This window comes from Camelus dromedarius, chromosome 15 (genome assembly GCF_036321535.1).
Source record: "Camelus dromedarius isolate mCamDro1 chromosome 15, mCamDro1.pat, whole genome shotgun sequence".
Taxonomy (NCBI): Eukaryota; Metazoa; Chordata; class Mammalia; order Artiodactyla; family Camelidae; genus Camelus; species Camelus dromedarius.
The window spans coordinates 30167146-30191146 of record NC_087450.1 but is presented as its reverse complement, the minus strand read 5'-3'; the positions used below and the strand labels follow the sequence as shown (position 1 = coordinate 30191146).

Sequence of the window (24001 nt, the reverse complement as noted above, 5' to 3'; positions counted from 1 at the left end):
ACTACTCACTGAAAGGCTGAGTTTTCTCTTTAAAAGTACACCAAATAAACTGCTTAAAGAGACCAGAAGCATGGCCCCATCACAGGTAAGACCCTGAGCTGGGGGAATCCTGCCAGGAGTCCCCAGAGAGGGGAAAAATTTTTTTTGCCCATGTATTCGCTTTAGGTTAAAGAGGTCTCACAGGGAAAAATCTTGCTGGACATATTTGTAAACGAGGCAGCCCTTTGTTCCATTTCTGTAGGAAATAAGGCCTCCTACAGGTTTTCAATTTCTCCTAGGGAAAATACTCTCTAAGCATATAGAATATTTCCCCCAGGGCCTCTTGGTATCTTTCCCACCCAAAGCCAGCTTCTGGTAGTGCCTTACCTGATCTCTGCAAACCAGTGTGCTGGCGCTTGACCGTGGTTTGGCTTTAAACGAGTAAGTGGCCATTCGCTTATTTAACAAGTCCAAGAAGTCAGGAGGCATGTACTGAGGGAGGTCATTTGGTACTGGATCATTTCTTTGCACAAGAGATGGTTTCTTCCTTCCTTCATTTTTAAAACTATAGGTTGGTATCACTGGATTTAATAGAGATTCTTCAATAAAAGTTTTCAAGTGGTAGGTTCCAGGGTTAGGGGTTTTCTGTGAAGAATTGACATCATTTTTCAGGTCAGTGTATAAACAGGTATCATCTCTTAAAGCATCATTCTTGGAAAGGTCACTCTTAAGTAACATTTCTCTTTGTTCTATAGTGTAATAAAATTCTATCAAGTAGAGTAAACACTCTTGACAGAACAATATTTCAAGACAATCACAATTGTTTATTTCCTTTCTGAGACAATTGCTAAATTATAGCAAAAGAGGTATGGCCATTTGAAGTCATAACTTTTTAAAAAGTAACTTCAGAGATACTTAAGCTTGAGATTCAATTTGACTATGAATTTCAGGCCTCTTGTGAGACCCCTCAGGGTAAGTTCCGTGACTAAGCAGAAGAAGTTATTCTACTTCTGCTTAGTAGATACTGCGGGTTTCTCTCTAGCCCTCAGGTGGGAAGCTACAAGATAATAACACAAGACTGAGGATGAATTAGCAGAGCGTATGGTCTAGTTAGTCCTATAAGAGGTTTGGTACTTTCAAATCATAACCACAATGCAACTGAATGGCCAGACCTGATAGCTGAGTCACCGCTGCTTTTGTAGCCATCTTTCCACTGAGCACTCAGCTCAGTCTCACCATTAAAATTAATTCAATGCCAAGAAGGCTTTGGCCCTTGGGGCTCCTGTTATACAAGGGCGTGGATAGAAAATATTTCTGCCTTATAGAAACAATGTCCTTTAGAGAGGGATCAGTCATTATTCTTTCATAAATAACCAACTTGCCGTCGAATGTTGACCATGTTAACAAAAGCTATCGTAGGCTCTATACCATCTAAGTAAGATTAAAAACCGAAACCAAACGCCGTTCCTGAAAGCATGCTTTTTTGTCCTTGCATAGTCTCATCAAGATCATAAGCTAGGTTGACTTTATCAAGATATTCTCTAAGACACCTAGATTCCTAGAGTTGTTTTACTTCTAAGCTTTTACTGCATTCAAAATTTAAAGTTAGTTCTTCAGTCATATACTGATACTAAAATTGTAAGCATGAAATGAGGCCTATGCAGACTTCAACGATGGTTGTTATCTTACAGCTAAGTGTTACTGACTTAAAAGGTAAGGCTGACTAAAATACTAATAGGAATAAGAACAATTTGAATAGCAAAGAATAAAAATACACATACTGTTAATGCTGTCCTCCACCATCCTTCTCTTTCAAAAGATGATGTCTTCTGAGTTGGTTTCTATTAATAACAAACATAAAATGTGCTTATTCATTTGAGAAATGATCTCTGGAAGTTACATATCACTTATAAAACATTTACTTGAAGAAATTAATACCTGCCCCAAACTGGTCAGCCTGAACTAAAATAAAAGCTACATAATGATAAATTTTGCCTGTGACATTTCCTTAAATTGCTATTTTATGATCTTAAGTGCTTTTTAATTATCTATATACCCTTTGGGCAAATTAGAGTAATAAACACCCCTATCTCATAGAGGTGTCATCAGAATAATTAGTGGTGACAAAATCTGGTGCTCTTAGGAAGAAGAGTTCTGTCAATCCAAAATTGTATTAGTGTAATTGTTATTTAGATTTATGGCTCAGGGAGCTCAAGGTAAAAATGTAGAGCCATCAAATTAATGTGCTATGGTGATATGGCAAATGTTGACAACTGCCATTTCTTGGATTTATATATGCTATCCAATATGCATCACATGAGCCAGCTGTGACCTGAAGAGGCAGAATGATGGAGGAACCAGACAGACTTGGGCTTAAACTCCAGCTTGGCCACTAGTTAGGAGCGCTAGGCAAGTTAACCCTTGAGAATCTCAGCTTCCTCTTGGGAGTACAAAATGAAGGCACCAGGGCTGGCATGAGAACAAGGCATCATAAAGACCTATACACATAACCAGGGTTCAGTAAAAGGTAGCTTTTATTTTTAACATCTCATCTGCCAAGTTAAGAAGCAGATTATTTTGATATTCCTCAGTTTCCAAAGACGATCTTGTCTTCCATAGTAACTATTTATTATTCCCACATTTGTTTCAGCCTCACTGTCAACACAGTTGTTTTAGCTTTTTCTTTGGGGGCTATTTCCACTAGGTAAAATCATTAAAATACAGAGTTCTAGTTTAATTCAGAGTGTGTTTGTTATTACTACAAAATATAGGTTATCTCAAGCAATAAGACATTAAAAATAAGAAACTAATCAGTAAACTGATATAATTCACCCTTCCTGTCTAGCAACTTATATCCACTTTACTTATAAGTACCCCTGGGCTTTAGTTTTACTATGCAATACATGCATTTCTCTAAAAAAGCACTGTTTCATACACACTGCTAAGTCTGAATTTCTTCCTATACATTCCCTTTATTAAATTTATATTGAATCTTCTCTAAATGTGTTGTTGCACATTTATAGTCACAGAAATCAAACTTTTTCAGGCAGGTCAAGACAGGTCTCCACCTCTACCTGGGACCAGGGAAATGAGCTGGAAAGAAGGGAGAAGTAAACATGTAGCATCTAAAGGAAGGTAACAGGCAACTGCTGTTTTGTTTTGCCCAAGACAGGTGATCTAAACTTTACCTACCTCCCACTTCACATTCACTGTAGGGATGAATCACTTTATACAAAATAAGCTAAACATCCCTTGCCCAAATTTATTTAAAAATTAAAAGAAAGGTAGTTTCAAATATTTTTATACACACTAGAATAGGAAGCAGAGCAAAAATGTGTCCAATAGACTAAAGAAAGAGAAACTCACTCTCTTGGCAGACAGAGGGGAAAATGAAAGAAATCTGATAACCCTATTATGGCCGTTGTCCAGCGCGATTAGTAAGTAGTAGGAAGGAAAGAAAGAGCAAATGGGAAGGATAAGGGAGAACGAAGGAAGAGGAAAGAAAACGAAGTGGCGCTCAAATACGAATCAGGAAAAGACTGCAGGTGTAGCTGTGAGGGCCGGGAGAGAAAGGAAGACCCAGAGAGGTGAACGGGGCCGGGATTAGAAAGAGGTGGGATTTTGGGCGGAGGAACCAGGTGACAGGAACGGTGTTGGGGCTGGGGGTGGAGGGTAATGTTCAGGGAGGAAGGCGGTCCCAGGGTCAAGGAACCACAACCGTCACGGCTCACGTCTTCCCTTACTGCAGTGGAGGTGACGGTGATGATTCGTTTGTCCATGGCGTCTCCTCGCTCTCTAGGCCGAGGCTGGCGTCCGGTTGCCAGAAGGCGCCTCGGGCTGCCAGCTCCCGAGCGTGCGCAGAGGGCCCGCCAGATTTGTCTCCAGTGGTGGGGGAAGGGAGGCGGGCACACATTCGGAGGGCCCGCTAGAAGCCTCGCACCAAGGACACCGCTGGAGACTGTTTCGCACACGCGTACTAAGAAAATCTACAGGGTTCTGGAGTCACCAGAGAGCCCTGGGGTAAGTATCTGAGCCAAGGGAGGCTTATAAGGGCTAAAATGTCGCATGGGCTCTCTCCATCAGCCCTTTCCCCAAATCACTTCCATCCCATACCCCAGGCAAGGAGACAACATGCTTGGTAAGCATACTTAGATTTAAGGCAAAAGTCGGCCTTAACACCACTTTCTCAGATTATTTCTAATTGTTTTTTTAAATTGAAGTAGAGTCAGTTACAATGTGTCAATTTCTGGTGTGCAGCACAATGTCCCATTCATGCATATATTTGTTTTCATATTCTTTCTCATTACAGGCTATTACAAGATATTGAATAGTTCCCTGTGCTATACATAAGAAATTTTTAAAAATCCACTTTTACATATAGTGGCTAACGTTTGCAAATCTCTAACTCCCAAATTTATCTCTTCCCACCCTCTTTCCCCTCTAAGATTGTTTCTAAATTCCTCCACATGGAAATTCTGGGACTGTCACTTCTCTTTGAGAAGTGGAGTGAGCACTAGACCCAACAGGCTGTGAAATCACGGACCAACCTTTACCATCTGTAGACCCTTTTCATTTTTAACCTCTCTTGGCTGTAGCTTCTTAAACTATCAACATTCCCATCTTTAAGAACAAACCATCCTCTCAACCTTACCAGTTCCATTTTATGGAGTATCTCCTGTGTTCCAGATACTTCACATATATTAAATCCTCAAACAACCCTGGGAAGTAGGTATTAATCCTACTTTATGAATGAGGGAACAGGCTTCCTTGGACAGTTTAGTACAGCTGACTGAATCGCACAGCAGTGGCAGAGCCAGAGTCCAAATCCAGATATGACTCCAGTACCTCACTGTCCACTACACCATGGAGTTTCTGCTTCCTTTCACAAACTTTGAAGAGTAACGTGGACTCAATTCTTTTGTCACTTCCCGTACTTTCTTAGAACCATCTTAATCCAACATGTGCACATACCTTTCAGTTAAAACTACACTTGCTAGTCAGTGATCCAGTTGCCAAATCCAACAGTTTTCAAGCTCTTAGCAAACTTGACCTCCATCACTGCTAAATTGATTACTCCACTCCCTCATTTTTGAATCCCTCTCCTCCCTTGACTACCAACCAGGATTTGAAAGTTGACTTCATTTGCTTTGCTATAATCTATTGTGCTTCTTTGTTTATAAAGAGGTGGTAATTGGTAACCACTTGGGGTGATTATGAAGACTGACTTGAGTGAAATGTTTGAACTGTGTTTAGCACAGTGCATTCAGTATAGATTATCATTGTCTTTAGGACACAAGCAAAATTTACAATCTGGTCTCATCTCCTTCTCCTCATTAGAACCTCATGATCTGATGTATACTTGCAAATCTTAAACATGCTACCTTCACACTTCTGTTGTCTCCCCACATGATAGCCCTTCTGTTTGAACTGCTTATTCCCTTCTTCCATGGCCTGGCAAACTTGAAGGGTCAACTCCTATTAGGCCTAACCCCTCAAACCCCAAAGAGGTGCCTATCTTTATTGCTGGACTCATTGTGACAAATTGTATCTCCCCTAATATTAAATATATCCAAAACACAAGTTTTTATCTTTATTCTAAATCCTTTGAACACAGAATAATTTAAATATTTGTTGAATGAGTAAGTTTTCCTTTTATAAATAAAACCAGAGGATGGATTATAGCAGTGCTTTCCCAAAATTGTGCATACACAATATCTGGAGATATTGTAAAATAGATACTGATTGAGAATTTGGGACAGGGCCTAAGACTCAACATTTTGAACAAGCACTCAGGTGACTCAGTGACTTTTTGAGTAGCAAGAGACAGGACCTCATTAAATTTCTCTTAAAATACTGGGAATTCTAAATTCATTTAACATAGACTTAAAAACAGAAGGGGTTTAAAAAAAAAAACAGGGAAAAAAAAAAAAAAAAGCCAGGCACCAGGTTTGAAACCGAGAACTGAAATATTAAGACCAAGATGCAAATAAAAAACAGAACTTTCACAAAAGTAAGTGATTAAGCCAGTCCACCACTGTGCCTCATTTCATTGTCTTCTTTTGGCTGAGCCTGTAAAACTGGCTCAGCAAACCAGGGACTGGTACCTTAGAGACTATGCATGATGAAAGATACATTGAAGTCCAGAAAGCCATACAAAGTGTGAAATATAAGGGAACATCTAGATGAGAAAATAGTTTTGAGTATCTCAAAAATAGAAACAGCATGGGTCAATGATTTCAAGGACTTTACCAATAAAACAGACTAGTAAGTATGTAGAATAAACAAAATGTCCCCTTAAGAAAATATTGTCTACCAATGACATTCTTCCCAGAGCTGGAACAAAAAATGTTAAAATCTGTATGGAAACACAAAAGACCCCAAATAGCCGAAACAATCTTGAAAAAGGAGAATGGAGCTGGGGGAAATCACGCTCCCTGGCTTCAGACTATACTACAAAGCTACAGTGATCAAAACAGTATGATACTGGCACAAAAACAGACACAAGATAGAAAGTCCAGGAATAAACCCATGCAATTATGGTCAATTAATCTATGACAAAGGAGGCAAGAATACGCAATGGATAAAAGACAGTCTCTTCAATAAGTGGTGCTGGGAAAACTGGACAGCTACCTGCAAAAGACTGATATTAGAACATTCTCTAATACCATATACAAAAATAAACTCAAAATACATTAAAGATCTAAATATAAGACCAGATACTATAAAACTCCTAGAGGAAAACATAGGCAGAACACTCTCAGACATAAATCACAGCAATGTATTTTTTGAACCAGCTCCTGGCATAATGGAAATAAAAGCAAAAATAAACAAATGGGATCTAATTAAAGTTAAAAGCTTTTGCATAGCTAAGGATACGATCAACAAAACAAAAACCTACAGGATGGGAGAAAATATTTGCAAATGATGCAACCAACAAGGGACTAATTTCCAAAACATACAAACAGCTCATACACCTTTGTATCAAAAACAACAAGCAACCCAATCCAAAAATGGGCAGAAAACCTAAACAAGCAATTCTCCAATGAAGATATACAAATGGCCAATAGGCAAATGAAAAAATGCTCAGCATCATTAATTGTCAGAGAAATGCAGATCAAAATTACAATGAGACATCACCTCACACCAGCCAGGATGGCCATCATTAAATACAAACAATAAATGCTGGAGAGGGTGCGGAGAAAAGAAAACCCTCCTACACTATTGGTGAGAGTGTAGGTTGGTGCAGCCACTATGGAGGACAATATGGAGGTTCCTTAAAAAACTAAAAATAGACTTACCATGTGATCCATCAATCCCACTCCTGGGCATACACCCACAGAAAAATAAAATTCAAAAAGACACCTGCACCCCAATGTTCATAGCAGCACTATTTACAATAGCCAAGACATGGAAACAACCCAAATGTCCATCAACAGATGACTGGATAAAGATGTGATACACACACACACACACACATATATACATACACACAATGGAACACTATTCAGCCATAAAAAAGAATAAAATAATGCCATTTTCAGCAACATAGATGGACCTGGAGATCGTCATTCTAAGTAGGCCAGAGAGAGAAAAAATGCCATATGATATCAATTATATGTGGAATCTAAAAAAAAAAACCAAAACACATATGAACTTATTTGTAACTTGGATGATTGACTTCTTAAATGTGTAAGCACACTGGACTGTCCTTATGATTGGATTACAGCATTCTGTTCTTATTTTGTGGTTGGCTTTATTCCTTTGATAACTATGTAAGTTTAAAAAGCTAAAGCTCTAATCTATTCTTAAAAACAGTGATTAGTACATACATGTAAACAAACAAAAAAAAGTGCAGTATACTGTATTTACATGCAACATAATGAATATGTGCAAACTATAATAATTTACCTAATAAAACTGAAAAAGGAGGAGGGGAATATTGTCTTGCATAGTATCACTGAGAAAAGTTTAAGCAGGTTACCATAACAGCAGTTTTAAAAAGGGAGGATGCATTTCTCTTTGAGAATACAAGACTACACTAAGTAGAGATCAACAGTACTTTCGCTGTGCATCAGATCTTGAAAAAAAATTCTAGGTGAAATACTTCCTATTCTAGGATTATTTTTAACTGCAACAGTGAATAGCTTTGGTTAGAATTATCTGAAAACAGACATGCTACAGATAGTATTGAGAAAAAGAATGATCAATTACCATGATCTCCTGCTAATATAAAACAGGTAATATGGTTAAGATTTGAAAATAAGGTTTTAAAATTATAGTTGATTCAAATAAGATTATGCAGTACTTACTGTGACTTTTGCCAGAATTACAGTAATATAAAGTAAGCAACAGGACACAAGAAAGTACCCCCAAGTGTTTCTCCCTTTCCACCTTGTTATCAACATTACTTCAAACTACTGGAACTGGAAAAACACCAAGAATAACTTTGCCCAATTCCCTCATTTTACAAAGGTCATAACTGATTTAACAGCTTAAACACTTATTACAAATGCCAAGAACTATGCTAAGTGCTTCACTTAACATTATTGTAAAAACCAAGTTAAAAACCAGTTGAGTAAATACACCCATTTTATGGGTAAGATAACTCCGGCTCAGGTAATACCGACCTCTTCAAGGTTATATACAGCAGTGATGTGAATACTGCTGCAATAAAACCCCAAAGCCCATGTTTAGTATTCTGGAGATTACTGTGCCTCAACAGCTAGACACAAGAATCTTTTCCCACCAAATGCCATGTTTGGCCTTTCTTTTGACTACACTCCTACATGTAATGAAGTACTTCCTATTTGACTGCCCACCTATTATGTAATACCCTGTTAGGATTATCAATGCCTGTAAATTCCTTTGTCCCATCTAAAATATACTTAACTCTTTTCTTTCACTAACCATCCAGTTTTCTATTTTCTGGTAGAACTAAATAAGAACAGGGGTATTAGTCAAAGATGGGCAGTAACCTGCCAATTGCCCCCTGGGAAATTAAAAACCTCTGGCTCTAATAATCAAGTAACAATTATACTTAAACGTCTTAATCTTGGCTCTGCTTTGCTATGGACTCTTTCATTAAGTACGTAAAACATAGTCAGAAAAACAAAAACCCTGATAATCACCCTTTTGAGTAGCTCAAATTATAGAGAAAGCAGTGGTTTAGAAGTAAGCAAAAACTAAAACAAGGTTTAGCTATTGCCAATCCACTACTAAAGGTATCTTTTTTGTGAAACACGTTGCAGATAGATAGGCACAACTGAATTCTGTTTTATGGTAGTATAAAAAAGCCCTATGGGTAAAAACATTAGAAAACAGAGGTAAAACATAATTACCCTCCATTTGGAATTTTTCTTTTTGTATTTTTAACAAAAACATTTAAATCATTGCATGGCTAAAGTCAATGTGGATAAACGGACAACAAAGTTGAAAAATATATTAAAGTAGGCAACACTAAACACCACCTTATGCCAGTTCCACAGTAGGTATACTTAACAAAAGGTTTTTCAGTCTTTCACTTAAACCTTTTTAAGTAAAATTTAAAAACGAAATCTTAAAATAGTAAAAAAAATCACTTAGATCTAAATTATACCAAGTTGAGACCATTTCTACATTTGATTCTCAAAATTATTTGTCCTCAAGTTAAATGACTCAGATTCAGAGCAACAGTTGGGTAAATTGTAATTTTTTTTATTGGAAAACAAATATACAACTTGGAATGGATTTGAGGCAAATTGTGCCATACGCAGATTTTCAATAAGTGGCTAAAACAAAGTTTAAAAAGCAAGTAACAATAAAAGAAAATGTTCCTGGTACAGGACCAGCAGTACAAAAAAATAGTGTACGAGTACCTGGATAAAACACCCGTTTTGCAATAGTGCAACTTTTAAGTACATATTGTTGACTGTCCGTAGTCCACGCAGAGTTACAACTCCACACTTCAACAACAACATGCTGACAGTTCCTAAAGAAAACTACTTGGAAAAAAAAGGCATAACCCAGATGTTCCCTCATTTGACCAACTCCATCTAAGTTTAGATGTGCAGAAGGGCTTAGATATATCCAGAGTAAGCCACATGCAACATGTTACTTGATCAATTTTCTAAAATAAGGTTTCAGGACAATGACAGTAAGATAAGGGAAGAAAACATGGAGGAATGAAGTCCTAATTACTATACATGCATATTTTTTTTGACAGTAGGGGAAAACCTTTTACAGATAAGTTACAAACAAAGAAAAGGCAAATAAACAATTTTGTACAAGAAATTTAACACATTCTGTACAATGTCTTCTTCACTTTGCTGTCATCATTTGTACAAACTCTGAAAAAGAAGTACACAAAATGTTGAGTCAATGGCAAAAGTCAAACAAAGCCAGTAACATTTACTCAATCACTAAGAGTCTCCATTTCCCTTTCTTTCCTCAAATTATCAAAAGTACAGAGGAAAGCTAGTTTACTGCCAAGGCTGGATCTTCATATACCAAAATTATTTATGATTATAAATAAACCAAATTAATGCTTTAGATAAGCTATTATAGATAAAAAGCAATTTTGCTTAGTTCATTATCACATGGTAACTTTGAACTGAAGCATATGTAAACACTTTCAGATTAGAGCTAACTAAAGGGAAGGAGACTCCCAACAAAAGAAATAAAATCATCTTGATTTTGAGGACTTTGAAATAAAATTGAAGCTTTTCAAAATATTCCACAATTGGAAACAAAAACTATTTTACCATAGACTTTAATGTGCTTATGACATCACCCAGGAATCTTATTAAAATGTAGATTCTAGGTAAAGGGGTAGGGCCTGACTAAATAGTTCTAAAAAGTTTGCAGGTGGCAGTGATGTTGCCTAATCTGTAGACAACACCATGAACAGCAGGTTAGTAACTACCAGTAACTGTTTTGGCATCTTCATTTAGGGGGTGGGGGGGGGGTGGAGGTGGCACTAATTTTGACCTATCAGATACCTAACAAGCACGTCTAACCTTAAAGTCAAAGCACAGAATAAGGTGGTGAGAGTGAAAAACTTACCTTCATAGTTTACTTGACCATCACCATCAATATCTGCTTCCCTGATCATTTCATCAACCTCTTCATCTGTTAACTTTTCTCCAAGGTTTGTCATCACATGGCGAAGCTCTGCTGCACTAATATAGCCATTGCCATCCTAAAAAAATTTTTAGTAAAATGTCTAAGCAGAATTATAGACTTAATGAGTTGGAATAGAAGTTTGTACCAGACTTCACCTTAGAGAGCAAAATATACTCTACAAATGCATACAAACAAAAGCAAAGTCTACAAATAGTTGACCTATAAATTAAATGTCACTGAGTCAAGCAGGATATCCTATATTGAAATCACTTTTTCTTAGTTCCAAGATAAAATGATGCCACAAAATCAATGCAATATATATGTTATTAGGAAATCTCCATTTATACTGAATTCTTAAAGCTTTTGCTTGATATTCAAGTATGTTGGTAAGTCATCAAAAAACAAGTCTTCAAAGATTATGAGGTCTTGGTATCATTTCATCCTCAAATTAAAATTTAACAAATCCAATCTTTAAATACTTACCTTATCAAACACACGGAATGCTTCTCTAATTTCTTCTTCACTGTCTGTGTCTTTCATTTTTCTTGCCATCATTGTCAGAAATTCCGGGAAGTCAATTGTGCCGTTACCTGAAATGGTTTGTTTAGTTGAAACATTACAACAGAATTTAAATGCCACTTCAACTCCCCGCTTCCAAATCCTAAATTTAAAAAGACTCACCATCAGCATCTACTTCATTTATCATGTCTTGTAACTCTGCTTCTGTGGGATTCTGCCCAAGCGACCTCATTACAGTTCCCAATTCCTTTGTTGTTATAGTTCCATCACCATCCTTGTCAAATAGTGAAAAGGCTTCTTTGAATTCTATTTGAAAGAGAGACCACAATCCAAATGTACAGGTTAACAACAAAAAAACGTAGCCTCCTAAATGAAAAGTATTAATTACCTCTCAAATTAAAGATATATATAGAGATATGATCTAAAATGGGATTTTGATTCCTGCAGGATTAGGCAGGAAAACTTCGTGGTATTTCAGACATTTTTAGCTAATCATACGTTCATGCTGATCTACCAGGAATTTTTTTTTATCTAAAATCTTACAGGGAACGCTAATACCTAGACCAGTTAAAAGTCATATTATTCTGGGTTGAAAGATGAAAAGAATCAATCCCCAAATGACTGGCTTCTCTATTTTCTGTTAAAGCTACTCTGTGGGACACAATTCAAAATTACAAATCTAACCTACACTTAGAATAGAAAAATAAGACCAAATACAGATTTCTATACTGTAACTATGCCATTTGCAGTAATCCTCAAAGTTAAAATTAAGTCTATTTAGTCACCTACTAAATTAAAACCAAAAAACTAAACTTCATAACAATATGCAGTAAACTAGTTTCCTTTTCTAGTAGAAGGGACTATCACCAAACAATCTATGATAATGTTAACAATGGAATTATCAAGATATGAATGGCCAATTTTAGCTAAGTGCTCTAATACTGAAAACAAAGGTAATTTAGACCTTTCTTCAGAACATAGGACACCAACCTTGTAATAGAGTGAAACACATTATTGCCTAAGATCTTTAAGATCATCTTATGAAATTATGTTGCTTTTAATTCACCACTAGATTACACGAAAAGCTACTGACGCAATAGTCCAGAATACCTGAATACAGAGGAACTAAACCAGAGATTAAATTTGGTAGCGCAAGGGCATATAAACGAGCTAATAATAAAGCTAGTACTTTCCGAGTAAGGTACTTTCTAAAAGATATTAGACTCTATCAGCAAGCAAATACAAAAGCATACAGCACAGAAACTAAAAGCAGACGTGGAACTCAATTGCCTGGGCTAAAAAATTCCAGTTCTGCTACTTACTAGTATGTAACCTTGGGCAAAATTTACTAAACCTTTTCCTCTTCAGCTTCCTCATTTCTGTCAAATAGGGATATTTGTACCTACTTCCTACAAGAATTAGTACAGGTAAAGGTTCTACCTTACACTGCCGAAGGCTCTTGCTCCTAGATAGATGTCTTCTACATGTCGATGTGACCAATTTCCTTACCCTTTTTTTCTCTCCTTGGCCATTTCATCTATGTCCACTTATAACGAAGACTTCTATCTTACGTCCACTCTCTCTTACATAATGCCTTTAACATAATACCTCTCTCTTAACATAATACCTTTATTTCTGACTTCCTACAGGACACCCTCCCTGGCTGATCTCAAGCAAGACATGAACTGTACGCACCCCCAGCAACCCTAGAAACGCAAGCAAAAGCCGCTTTAATTCTTTCCCTCTGAAACATGTCAACAGCTCCTGTTGAATTCTGCTATTTAAATACTGCCCAATTCTTTTTCATTTCTATTCCCAGTATTTTGGTTCATAGCCCTATCATCTTTTATCTGGACTATCATAATAGCTTTCAAATAGGTTCTTTATTTAAAATTACCCATACAACTACCTGGGTCCTACCACCTTTCTGGTTTATCATGTTACTTTCTTCTGCTTAAATTCTTTTAATTGTTTAGCTTTAGACCAGGTATCACTGACTAGCTGTAGTCTGCCATGCTCCATGGTAAGTAGCATAATTCCATTCCACTTAAATATTGCTTGTTTTCAGAGGAACTCACCTGGTATCAGAAGCTTAACACCAAACTACTGCTTGATCTCATGAAAATATACAGTACTAACCAAGATCAACCCAATGACAGAAATAAATCAGTTAAGTCCAACAAATAGCAGAATTTGATGAAAACATCATTTTATTCATTTTTTTAAAAGGGATATACAAATATATAGAAATACATAAACTATTAGGGTTTGAACACATAGCATCTATCCACAGCTATAACGTAGGCTCTAAAAAAATTAAAGAACTTAAGAGATTCATATTTATTTACACTATATTCTCTGCTATAATACTTAGCTAGAGGATCACTTACCACCACCAAGTGCAAAAATTCACAACGTGTAACTAGCTATAATCAATATATGATTTAACTTAAAGACAAATCCTGTAAATATGTACATTTATGTTCTAAATTTCAAGAAGTTAACTCAAAATGTTTGCTAGAGTAAGTTAAAGGCAGAAAATAAAATTGTACAAATGCTATAACCACTGTTTACATTAAGGATACAAAAAGAAATAAAATATTTTAAAGGTCAACGTTTATTCCAAATCTCTGTATTTTTACACTAAGAGAGGCAGAAATCCTTGTAAAAGCTCCTTGAAATAAGAATAAACTCAAAAGTACAATTTAAATTCACCTGCCTTTATAGCTTACCACCTATGCTTCAGAACTAGTTTAATCTTCATGTATAAAAGCATATTATTCTAAATAGTAATTCCCAGGAATGACTTGAAATATAAACCCACGAATCAAAACCTCAACTGATAATAAGATAACAACAGGTCCTGAATGTCATGGAACAACTACCTTCAACATAACTGATGGAACCTCTCCAAATCCCTTCTAGCTAAGTTTAAGTTGAAACTTTTAGAAGTAGTATAATTACCTGTTTTACTTACTCATTAGCAACTCTAGGATTCCTTTCTAATTGTTTGCTACATAAATTCATAATTTCATTAAAACATGTTATCATGAAACAATTACAACAAAAGAAAAATCAAATGCCTGTTTACCAATTACTATTTAGAAAATTCTGAACTTAACAATCCCGTAAAAGTCACATATCGATGTTTGTTGAGTAAGAATAGTACTTTTTTTTAATCGAGTAAGTTTTATCCCTACACTGGACTTCAAAAGTTTAATGAAGGTTTAGATGCAAATTTCTTAAAAAAAGAAAAATTATTTTACATTTTTCCTTTATTAAACACTAAAAACTAATGACATTGTGGCAGTCATCAACAAAATTAACTTGTTACTGATGTCACACTAGACTGTCCTGTTCTCTTTAATGTAAACATTCTAGTAACCACCTGAAGAACAAGCATACTTCTTTCTAGACCAAGTTATTTACAAGTGGAATTTCAAGTCTGTAGTAATCATTATCATATGATGATAAAACTAGCTTAAAAAATACCTTAATATTTTCAACACTGCATTTATGTATAAAACTTGTTAACTTTTTTAAACAAGTAGGTCTAAGATTCTAAAATGTTACTGTTACCAGTTACAATTTACCAGATTGAAAAAAAAATCTTGCCTTCACCTCAAAGGTGGACACACTAAAACATACTAAATTTAAAAGGAAAGGACTTTGAGAGGGGGAATAATTCCTAGGATAGGGTAGGTACTGTTCTAGAACATTTTCTGTGTGGCACACCTCTTTGAAAATTTATCTATTCAAGAAATATTTACTCAGTCTTTACTGTGTGGGAGGTACTGGGGATACAAGAGGAAACAAAAAGTTTCCTGATCTCATAGGGTTTTTATTTTAGTAGCATAAAAGCTTTGGTTTCTCTACCTTAAAGGTTCATTAAAACCTGGGGTCTAAAGAACAATTTTTAAAAGCCTAGGAAAAATCAGCGTAGGGAGAGAACCTAGAAGAGCTTCCTTTCCCTCTCACTAGAAACCTAATTGTGTGATAGAAGCAAATGAAAAGACAATTTACCTTTAAGACAATGTTCCAATGAACTACAACAGTATTCTTTAAAAATGGTATCAGCCACTGAAAACTAGATCCTTTTGTATTTAACATAGACAAGCTACTTTTTAAAAAAGAACTGCATGTGTGTTTGGGAGGGGAGTAAAGAGCATCAACTATGTGACAGGCACCCTGAGTAATACGTTTTCTACCCTAAAGTGAACATGCTGTGCTGTGTAGAATTACCTGACTGGAAACACCGAGAAATGAAAGGCCAAGAAGACAACGGGTATATTAGAAAAGGTTAAGAATAAGACACTGGAAATACATAGCTTGAGTCAGCTTTTTTCCCCCCTTTTCAGTTTTATTAGGTAGAATTTATTACAGTTTGACTGCACATATGCTACATTGCTGAGCCAGTTCTTTAAGGAAACATTACATAAAAAACTGAATTTTACATTTCATTGGCATACTTATAATAGTTTAAATGGACAAAGAAATTATTTCCAAAGCTCTACTTGACTACTTCAACACACAATACATGCAAATTCACCAATCCTAAAAAGCAAATCCCAAATTTAAGTCAAATGCAGTAAGAAATACAAATAAAAACTGCTTAAAATTAGTCCTTAATGCTAATAGCTTTCTACTTTATACAGTCCCATCAAATATATAGCTGAGTTCCAACTGGGCTTTTGAGTTTTCTCTACTACTAAAAAAAAAAAGCTTTAGTGTTTTGAAGCACTTGAAACTCCTTGCCTACCAAGAAAATGTGGCAGTTAAAACTGTTTAATACTTTTGCTGTTTCTAATCAAAGTCAAGGAATCAAGTTTGAAAAGCATTTCAGCACTGCAACTAAAAAACAAAACAAATCACCATTTAGCATGTTTCCCCATTCAACATTTTCATGTTAACTAGCCATCTCAAAGTATTAGAATAAAATCAAAAGTATTTAATGGCATGGCATAATGACATGACATCAGGTTTTATGTAACAGTTTCACATACTTCCACGGGAAACCAAAGGTTTACAAAATTTAAACTCACTTTAGTAGCTGTCACTGCTTTTTAAGATAAAATTCAAATTACTACATCTATAAAACAGAATGCTAAGTTTTGGATCTAAGTTTTCCACTAGAGAAACAGTTATTTCCTGATTGACCATATATGCAATTCTAAGGTTAAAATATTAGCAATTTAAACCAAGGTAAATTCAACATTCATTTTCTGATTCTACAGTTTGAGTTACTTATTACTTACTAATTGGCCCTTTATTCTTAGGAGACTGATTTGGAGTTGCAGGGTTAGAAACAGCCCAGAATCAATGTTTTAGAGTAACATAATCTTCCAGAAAAACTAAACAAAGACCACCCATAACAGGCTCAAAAGTATATCCAGGTAAAACCGAAACCTGTCTTTAATTACAGTTAGCGCCACACATTTTTCACAGGCAAGTTTACCTTCTCACTTGGCAAAGCAGGTTCAATTACTGCATTACATTACACTCAGTAGTTACCATCTACTAGGAGATCGAAGTTAATTCTGTCATACAAATACCTCATTTTAAGAATGGTTATTCCATTTATAATTCAATAGGTAAAAAATCTAGCAAAGTTATTTCTCACCTGCAATCTGCTCTTCAGTCAGCTGGTCAGCCTACAAAGAGATCATAGAGGTAGGTAAGTGACTTGAGAGTATTTAGCCTACCGATTACAGAAACAAGCTTAAAAACTTTCAGGGTTCACCATGTCCCATAAACTTTATTTGGTCCAACATTCCTTAGTACCAGCAACAAATACAAGTAGGCAGAAAATGCAGACATCTGGTTTATCTTCAAAGCTAAGCTATCTTACCCCCAAATATAAGTTACAAAAATATTTCAGAATATGCTTGAAAGTCTAATTTTATACAAATTTTTTAAAAAGCAAATTTGGCATACTAATAAGTTTAACTGAAATTATTATTCTGTTAAAGCAAAGATAGATTCAATAGAAACATTATTTCCTTTTTCCAAGTTAAGATACCTAAGCTGAAGCTCACCTTCCTCAGGTAGATACAAACCTTTATTACCAGAAATCTCCACTGAACCAAAAATAACAAAGATTACATTTAAAATTCCCCTATAAATGGTTAAATATTTCATTTGGACATGAATGTGATTTTCCATACCTCAAAAAACCAAGTATTACTAAGCAAAACTTCCATCTATCAAAAAGATGAAAATCTAAGCTGTCCTGGTTAGGGCAACATGAAAGTTAACAGTTTTTACTCCTCCTCACCTACCATGCAAATACAGAGCATCTAGAATTCTGAACACTTGAACTACATTATTTACCACATAATAGTCCAGCTATCCATTTTCTCTTGACGTTTGAAAGAAGAGTGACTTATTTTTGCTTTAAAAAACACGGTCAAAAAACCAAAAAACCCAAAAAACACAAAACACATGTTCAAGCATTTGCCAAAACCCCACTATCTTCACAATAACCCTTAATGGTATTATTATACCCTATCTTACAGATGGGGAAAGAGAGCCTCAGGTTAAATTTCAGAGAGTGGGAATACAAAAACCACTGACCAGTAGAGTGAGGATTTAAACACTGAAGTGTAAGACACATCCAATGCCTGTGAGTCTTAAATTCAGAGCACATCATAATATAATAAAGATAGCTGCAAAACAACAAGGCTCCTTGTTCTTCACGTGGCCTTCATCCTTGGACATTCTACTGCTTATTGCTACATATACCCATGAAGCAACTGCTTTATGTGGTACCGAGAGGCACTAACAAGAAATAGCCTATCTAATATTCCTTCCTACAAGAAGTCGAGTGTACTGTAAGTAATCCATTCATTTACTGGTATGAAAAGAATAAACACTGCCCGGTTTCATTCATTTTAAATGAACACAGTTCGGAAAAGGATAGCACCTTAATATAGAACAGCATCTTATTTTCTCTAGAGAACAGCATGAGAACATTTGAGAAGGAACCCAGAAAGCAGAAATTTCTTTCTCTGATCAACAATTCTGATTTGACCTTAATGCAAACTCAACTTGTGGCTATTTAAAAAAAAGAAAGCCAATAACCTGGTAACTTAAAATTGAAGAGCCAATAATTTAGTTCAAATCAACAAATTTATAAAATAAAAATTATCTACTTTTATTCTTACCAATCCAAATCCTCCACCAAGTATTTGGTGTAAAATCATAGATTACTTTTCCCTAGGAGTAAGATTTAAAACATAGCAAATTCACTGCGTAATTTTTACTCTGTCAGAAGTAACAGACAATTTACTTCTAATTCCATTCTGCAGGACTTCCATCATTTCTGAAAGAAGGGCAACACGCCTTGGTGGAAGAAAAAAGCATGGTGCTTTGAGTCATCACTGGGCTAGTATCCCAGCTCTGCCACTTAACAGCTGTGTGACCTTGGACATGTAACTCAATCTCTCATAGTCAACTTCATCTGTAACACACAGTATTAATAACTACCTTGCAGGATCACTGTAGAGATTAAGTGAGAAGCTATGTAAAGGGCTAGCCCAAAGAGGTCAGTGATAACTATTTCACATAAATTAATCAAAGAACATACAATGCAATGTTAAATACCAATCTGACTAGTTCAACTTCCACACAGAAGGTAGACATGCAGGGCATTATCAAGCCCTTTACAGCAAACTTACCATGTTCCATGTTAACTTTAAGATGAGAAAATATATTTCCACAAACTGAAACCACAAGGTGCAAGCCCAGAGACAGATGTAGCAAGAGAAATCTGTTTAGGACTAAAAACGTCAAGCCAAATGAAGTGAAGACACTGTAGTATGTGTGAGAGCTGAAGAATTAATTGCTATGTGCAGAAAGGAAGAAGTGGTTTTTTTTCTCTCAACTTGCAGGGGAGGAGATTTTGGAAAGATTCATTAATATAAAAGATGAGAAGGCCTTAGGAAGAAAACTTTAAGTCACAAAGCCTAAAAGAGCTCAATTTTGCTTGGAATGTTTCAGAAAACATGACAAAAAAAATTTTTTTTTGTATTGAGTACTAACCCAGAGTTCAAGATTTGAAAATAAACTTTACAAGCAACATTCAGATTAAAGCCTACTAAAAAGTAAGAGCACAAATCTCACAGTGTAATTTGTAAGACTTTTCTGGACATGCAAATAAATTTGGTTCTTATTTCTGTCTGCAGAGAGTGCCATTTTCTTAGTAGAATAACAAGAATTATACTTTTGGGAAAACTCAAGCTCATTAACATGTGTTAATCTCAGTAAAGTGAAGAATAATTCACTAGAGAGATAACTAGTTCTTACTCCTTTATTTCTGCCAATATTGATTTAGTCCTTCCTACTGTTCTTGTCAACTCTAGAGAAAGCTTCCAGGCATTAGTATATTCAGGTTCTACTCCAGACCACTTGAACTAGAATCTGCATTTTGAAGAATCACAGCTGATTTGTTAACACTGAGAAAAAACACTGAATCTACTAGTCTGCACTACATGTGTTATCTGAAGGGAATGCATTATGTACGTATTAAGTATTTCCTAAATGGCTTTCAAAAGTAGGTAATGGATACTCTGGGAGCTTATCTAGTAAAAGATGGTATGAAAATAATCCAAAATTCTAAACTGAATAAATGTTTAAGTCCATAGGATTGAAATGGAACAAATTTCTATCCTTCATTCACTCCTGTTTATCCCTCACTGCTACTTAGATACAACAAAGGCTTCACACGCAATTTTTTTTCCTTACTATTTCAGAAATCGGGGTCTTTGTTTTACCTACATCAAAAGGAGTCTCTAAATGACTTCAGTTGAGTTAAAAGATGCCTTTAATTCTGATAGAACAGCACTTAGCATATAGCATTCTGGCCCAAAAGAGAAACCACTAGAACAAATTACTTCATAAAAATTGCGACCTTTACTCAAGGCCTAATTTGATCATTCTAGCTGAATCCAGAACCGTCTAGATTTTAATAGAGCCATAGTTAATTTCTTCCGTCTAATAAAAACAAATCTCCTTGCTGTCCTAATGGAATGATTATTTATTAACACTCAAGTGACAAAATTTTCCACCTCTTCGTATTTTTCACTTATTTAATCACTATGGCCTCAAGTCTTAAAGTAACCCCTCCTCTTTCAATGGGCATGTATTGACTATATGTAAACAGAAGAACCATGTGAGCAAACTTATTCCACTTCCACATCAAATAAATATTCTTTGACTTGATGGAATGCTAATTTTAAATCTTAAGATCCTGGGGCTGGGTATAACTCAGTGGTAGAGCACATGCTTAGAATGCGTGAGGTCCTGGGTTCAACCCTAGTACCTCCATTTAAAATAATTTTAAAAATAAACCTTAAAAACTTGAAATTATGAAGCTACCTGAGGACAATTTCCAAATTGTCAATTTAACAAACTAAGCTGAAAATCCCCAAAACATCAATGATGCAAACACAAAACGAAAAAACTGCAAGAGCTTGCTCACTTAAAAAAAAAACGGCCACACTTTACCATTGGCAAAGGGCCATGAAAGGGTAGATACAAACTCTGGGCCTCACCAAGAAAATCCATTGAGCTCTTAATTCAATTACCAGGAAAAAACCTTGCCCTTCACTTAAGAAATTAAAAAAAAAAATTTTCCCAATTTAGAACCTCGATGACATGCCTATAATGTACACCGTTTCACCTAGAGAGATGCAACCAGCATATTCAAATTTAGAGTAATTAAAAATACCAAGATGGAACGAGTGAAAAAAAAGTGAACTCCTCTCCCCACACCCATACAGGCTGGAGGTTTCAGTTGGCAAGGATTCCCACCTCCTGTTTAAGATGTCACCTTGCCTCCTGGACACACCCATCGCCTGTAACCACTTGGCAGGAGGAACCACAAAATGAGTATTGCAAATTACCGCTCTCATTAGATTTTTTTTTAAACAGGAAAGAACAGGAGTTCCGGTCTCAAGTCACAGGAAAATGCTTTTAAAAATTAGCCCCCCAATATACTCTTCCATCACGACAGTCATTGGCAACCATAACTGTACAAATGAATTAAACTGCACGTTGAGAACATCTGGCACTTTCTCTACGGAGATACGAGTTTCAAGGGGGTTGGAGAGGGGCAATACTTTGTGGGGTAGTGTTTAACATTCGGCGTGCACTTGAGTACTCAAGAAGAGGACCGTGACCCTTCTCAAAGGCATCCTTCCAACTGTTACAGGTTAAGACTGACTTTCACAACAGATCGGCCGTCATTCGCGCGCTGGCTTTCGGTAGGTGGTGAATAGGAAACGCCTTTCAGACCCTAGCTGGAGCCGATGGCTTTCTCTTACAAGATGCGTAGTGCGAGGCTGCGCCTGACCTCTCACATAAAGCTATTCCCTTCAACGACAAAGTCGCTTTAAAAGATTTTTTTTAATGAGACGCCCAGCCTGAGCGTTGGAATTAGACCCCCAGGGATTGATGGAGTAGAAAGATAAAGATTCACAGAGCTTCCTTCGCGCCACCAGAGGGGGATGGGAACCGGCCGCGGCCGCCCTCCCCCACCCAAGCCCCAAGGGTCGGCCCCGCAGCGCCGCAGGCTGCCCAGACCTCCGCAGCCCTGCAGGTGCCAGCGTAGCAGCTGGGGCGCGAGCAGAACCGAGCCGGGCGGGCTGGCGGCGACTCCGGCCCCGCGCCCGCCGCCCCGCCCCGTCCCGTCCACGGCCGCTCCCCTCGCCGAGCGAGCTCGGCCCAAACAGCGCGCCCGCCCGCCGCTCGCGCGCCCCCCGCCCCTTCCCGGCACGCGGGGGCTGCGGGCTAACGGCGGCGCGGGCGCTCACCCGGGGCCTCGCGCGCTCCCGCCCGCCCCCTCAGCGCATGGCGGCCGTGAGCGGACAAAGGCGCTTTCCGGCGCCCGCACCAACGGTCCGTTGGGCTTTTGAATCCGGCCCGGGGTTGACCTTTCGAGGTACCCGACCCAAAGCTTATGCGCTCCCGCTCCCCTCGCCCTTCCACCCTCGCCTCCGGCGAGTGCCGGGTTGCCCCCGGCCCTGACTCCATCCTCAGCCAGCCCGGCCCCTGAGGAGATAACGCAGCCCCACAGGGAGGGAGGGCGCCTGGCCCCAGCACACTAAGGGACACCTCCCTGAGGAAAATGGGGGTGGGGGAGCACCTGCGACACAACCGCCGCGGGCGCCCCCAGCCTCTTTAGTGCCAACTCCCTGGCGAAGACCACTCCTCGAGAGTTCGAGGGAAGCTAGCTCCCTTTCTTTCATCAATTTGCTTCAGCCTCTTCCCCCTATAGGCCAAGCGCCGGCAGCTTAGCGACGCACTCACCATGCTGCAAGCGCTACCAGTCTCTGGGACGCGAAAACACAACCACTCAGCTCGCTTCCTCCACTCGGACTAATTCTCCTCCTCCGCCCCCAGCGCCTCATAAACACCTCCCTCCGCCAGATCCCTCCGCCACACGCCAGATAACGGAACATCACAAACGAGTCCCGGCCAACCCCCTCCCCTCCATCTCTTCTCGAGACCCCTTTATCCTCAGTTAGGTGGCCGACGATGCAAAAAATAAAGGAGAGTGGGCGAACGGATGACGTAAGTGGACTTCATTCCCCAGTGAGCGGTTGAAGGGCCGGTGGAGTCGCGCCGGAGGGGCGCTACTTTGCGGCGCGGAGGAGCATCGTAGTAGCAATGCGAACCCCGTTGGTCGTTGAACCGGCCTCTGATTGGCTGGTTCGTACCTGCAATGCGTCACCAAGGTTCGCAGCCGCCGCCGAGACGCGGTGCGGCTTCTGCCGTTGCTGCTCCGGCCGCGCTGTCCTGGCAACTGCGCCAGGCGGCCGAGTTGCTTACCTTGCGCTTGTCTGGGGAGTCACTCATCCTTCCCTCACTCACACATTTTCCCGCCGCTTGTGTAAGGGTCTGCGAAAACACCTTAAGCGGATAAAGAATAAAGCTGAAAGATCCAAGGAAACCCGTACCTCACGCTCAGCTTCTCATCCTCGTATTTTGGTCTCCTGGAGGCCTCACCCTCACCCATTTCACTCCCTCACAAAACCCATGAAAATCTGGGTAAGGGCGAATGCAGTTGCCCAGTTACTTATCCGAAAGAGTCTTCCGCTTGTACTTCCCCTTCGTCTTCCTTGCTGGAGGTAATTTACCAGAAAAAAAGAAAGTCACTCAAAAACCGCAGTATCCAAGATTCCGTGGGATTTATCACTCCCAATAGCCCTTGATAATTGTCAAATAATAAGGTTCTGGATTGGAGTGAGACCTGGGTGTGAATTTTGGTTGGGCAACTTTCTTAGATGCATGACCTTGGATGAGTCATTAAATTTTTAGCCTCATTTGTAAAATGGAGCTAATACTACCTATCTTGAAAGATTATTGTAAAAATTAGAATCATAAAGATTAGAGTTCATGTGAA

At 37.9% G+C, this 24001-nt stretch overlaps 2 protein-coding genes across 2 annotated transcripts in view; both read right to left on the bottom strand.

The window, feature by feature from the left end:
- Positions 1-4088, bottom strand: part of STPG4 (sperm-tail PG-rich repeat containing 4) — a 30755-nt gene extending 26667 nt beyond the window's left edge. Inside the window, 3 exon segments of the mRNA XM_010984033.3 lie at positions 367-624; positions 1761-1820; positions 3723-4088. Of these exon segments, the coding sequence (XP_010982335.3) occupies positions 367-624; positions 1761-1820; positions 3723-3758 (354 nt within the window). The 5' untranslated portion in view covers positions 3759-4088.
- A 5563-nt stretch (positions 4089-9651) lies between these two features.
- On the bottom strand, positions 9652-23253 carry CALM2 (calmodulin 2). Its single transcript, XM_010984032.2, has 6 exons — positions 22906-23253; positions 17219-17249; positions 11761-11904; positions 11563-11669; positions 11020-11155; positions 9652-10304 (listed from the first exon to the last, which is right to left on the bottom strand). The coding sequence occupies exons 1-6, from the start codon at positions 22906-22908 to the stop codon at positions 10276-10278; spliced, it is 450 nt and encodes a 149-aa protein (XP_010982334.1). The 5' UTR covers positions 22909-23253; the 3' UTR covers positions 9652-10275.
- Between the last annotated feature and the right edge of the window lie 748 nt (positions 23254-24001).

Bases quoted from the DNA above. Each gene is read 5' to 3' on its own strand.
- CALM2 (XM_010984032.2), bottom strand. The intron at 11,156-11,562 runs GTAAGTATTTAA...AAATTTTTTTAG, and splicing joins CATTCCGTGTGTTTGATAAG to GATGGCAATGGCTATATTAG. The intron at 10,305-11,019 runs GTAAGTTTTTCA...CTTCTTTTTCAG, and splicing joins TGGTCAAGTAAACTATGAAG to AGTTTGTACAAATGATGACA.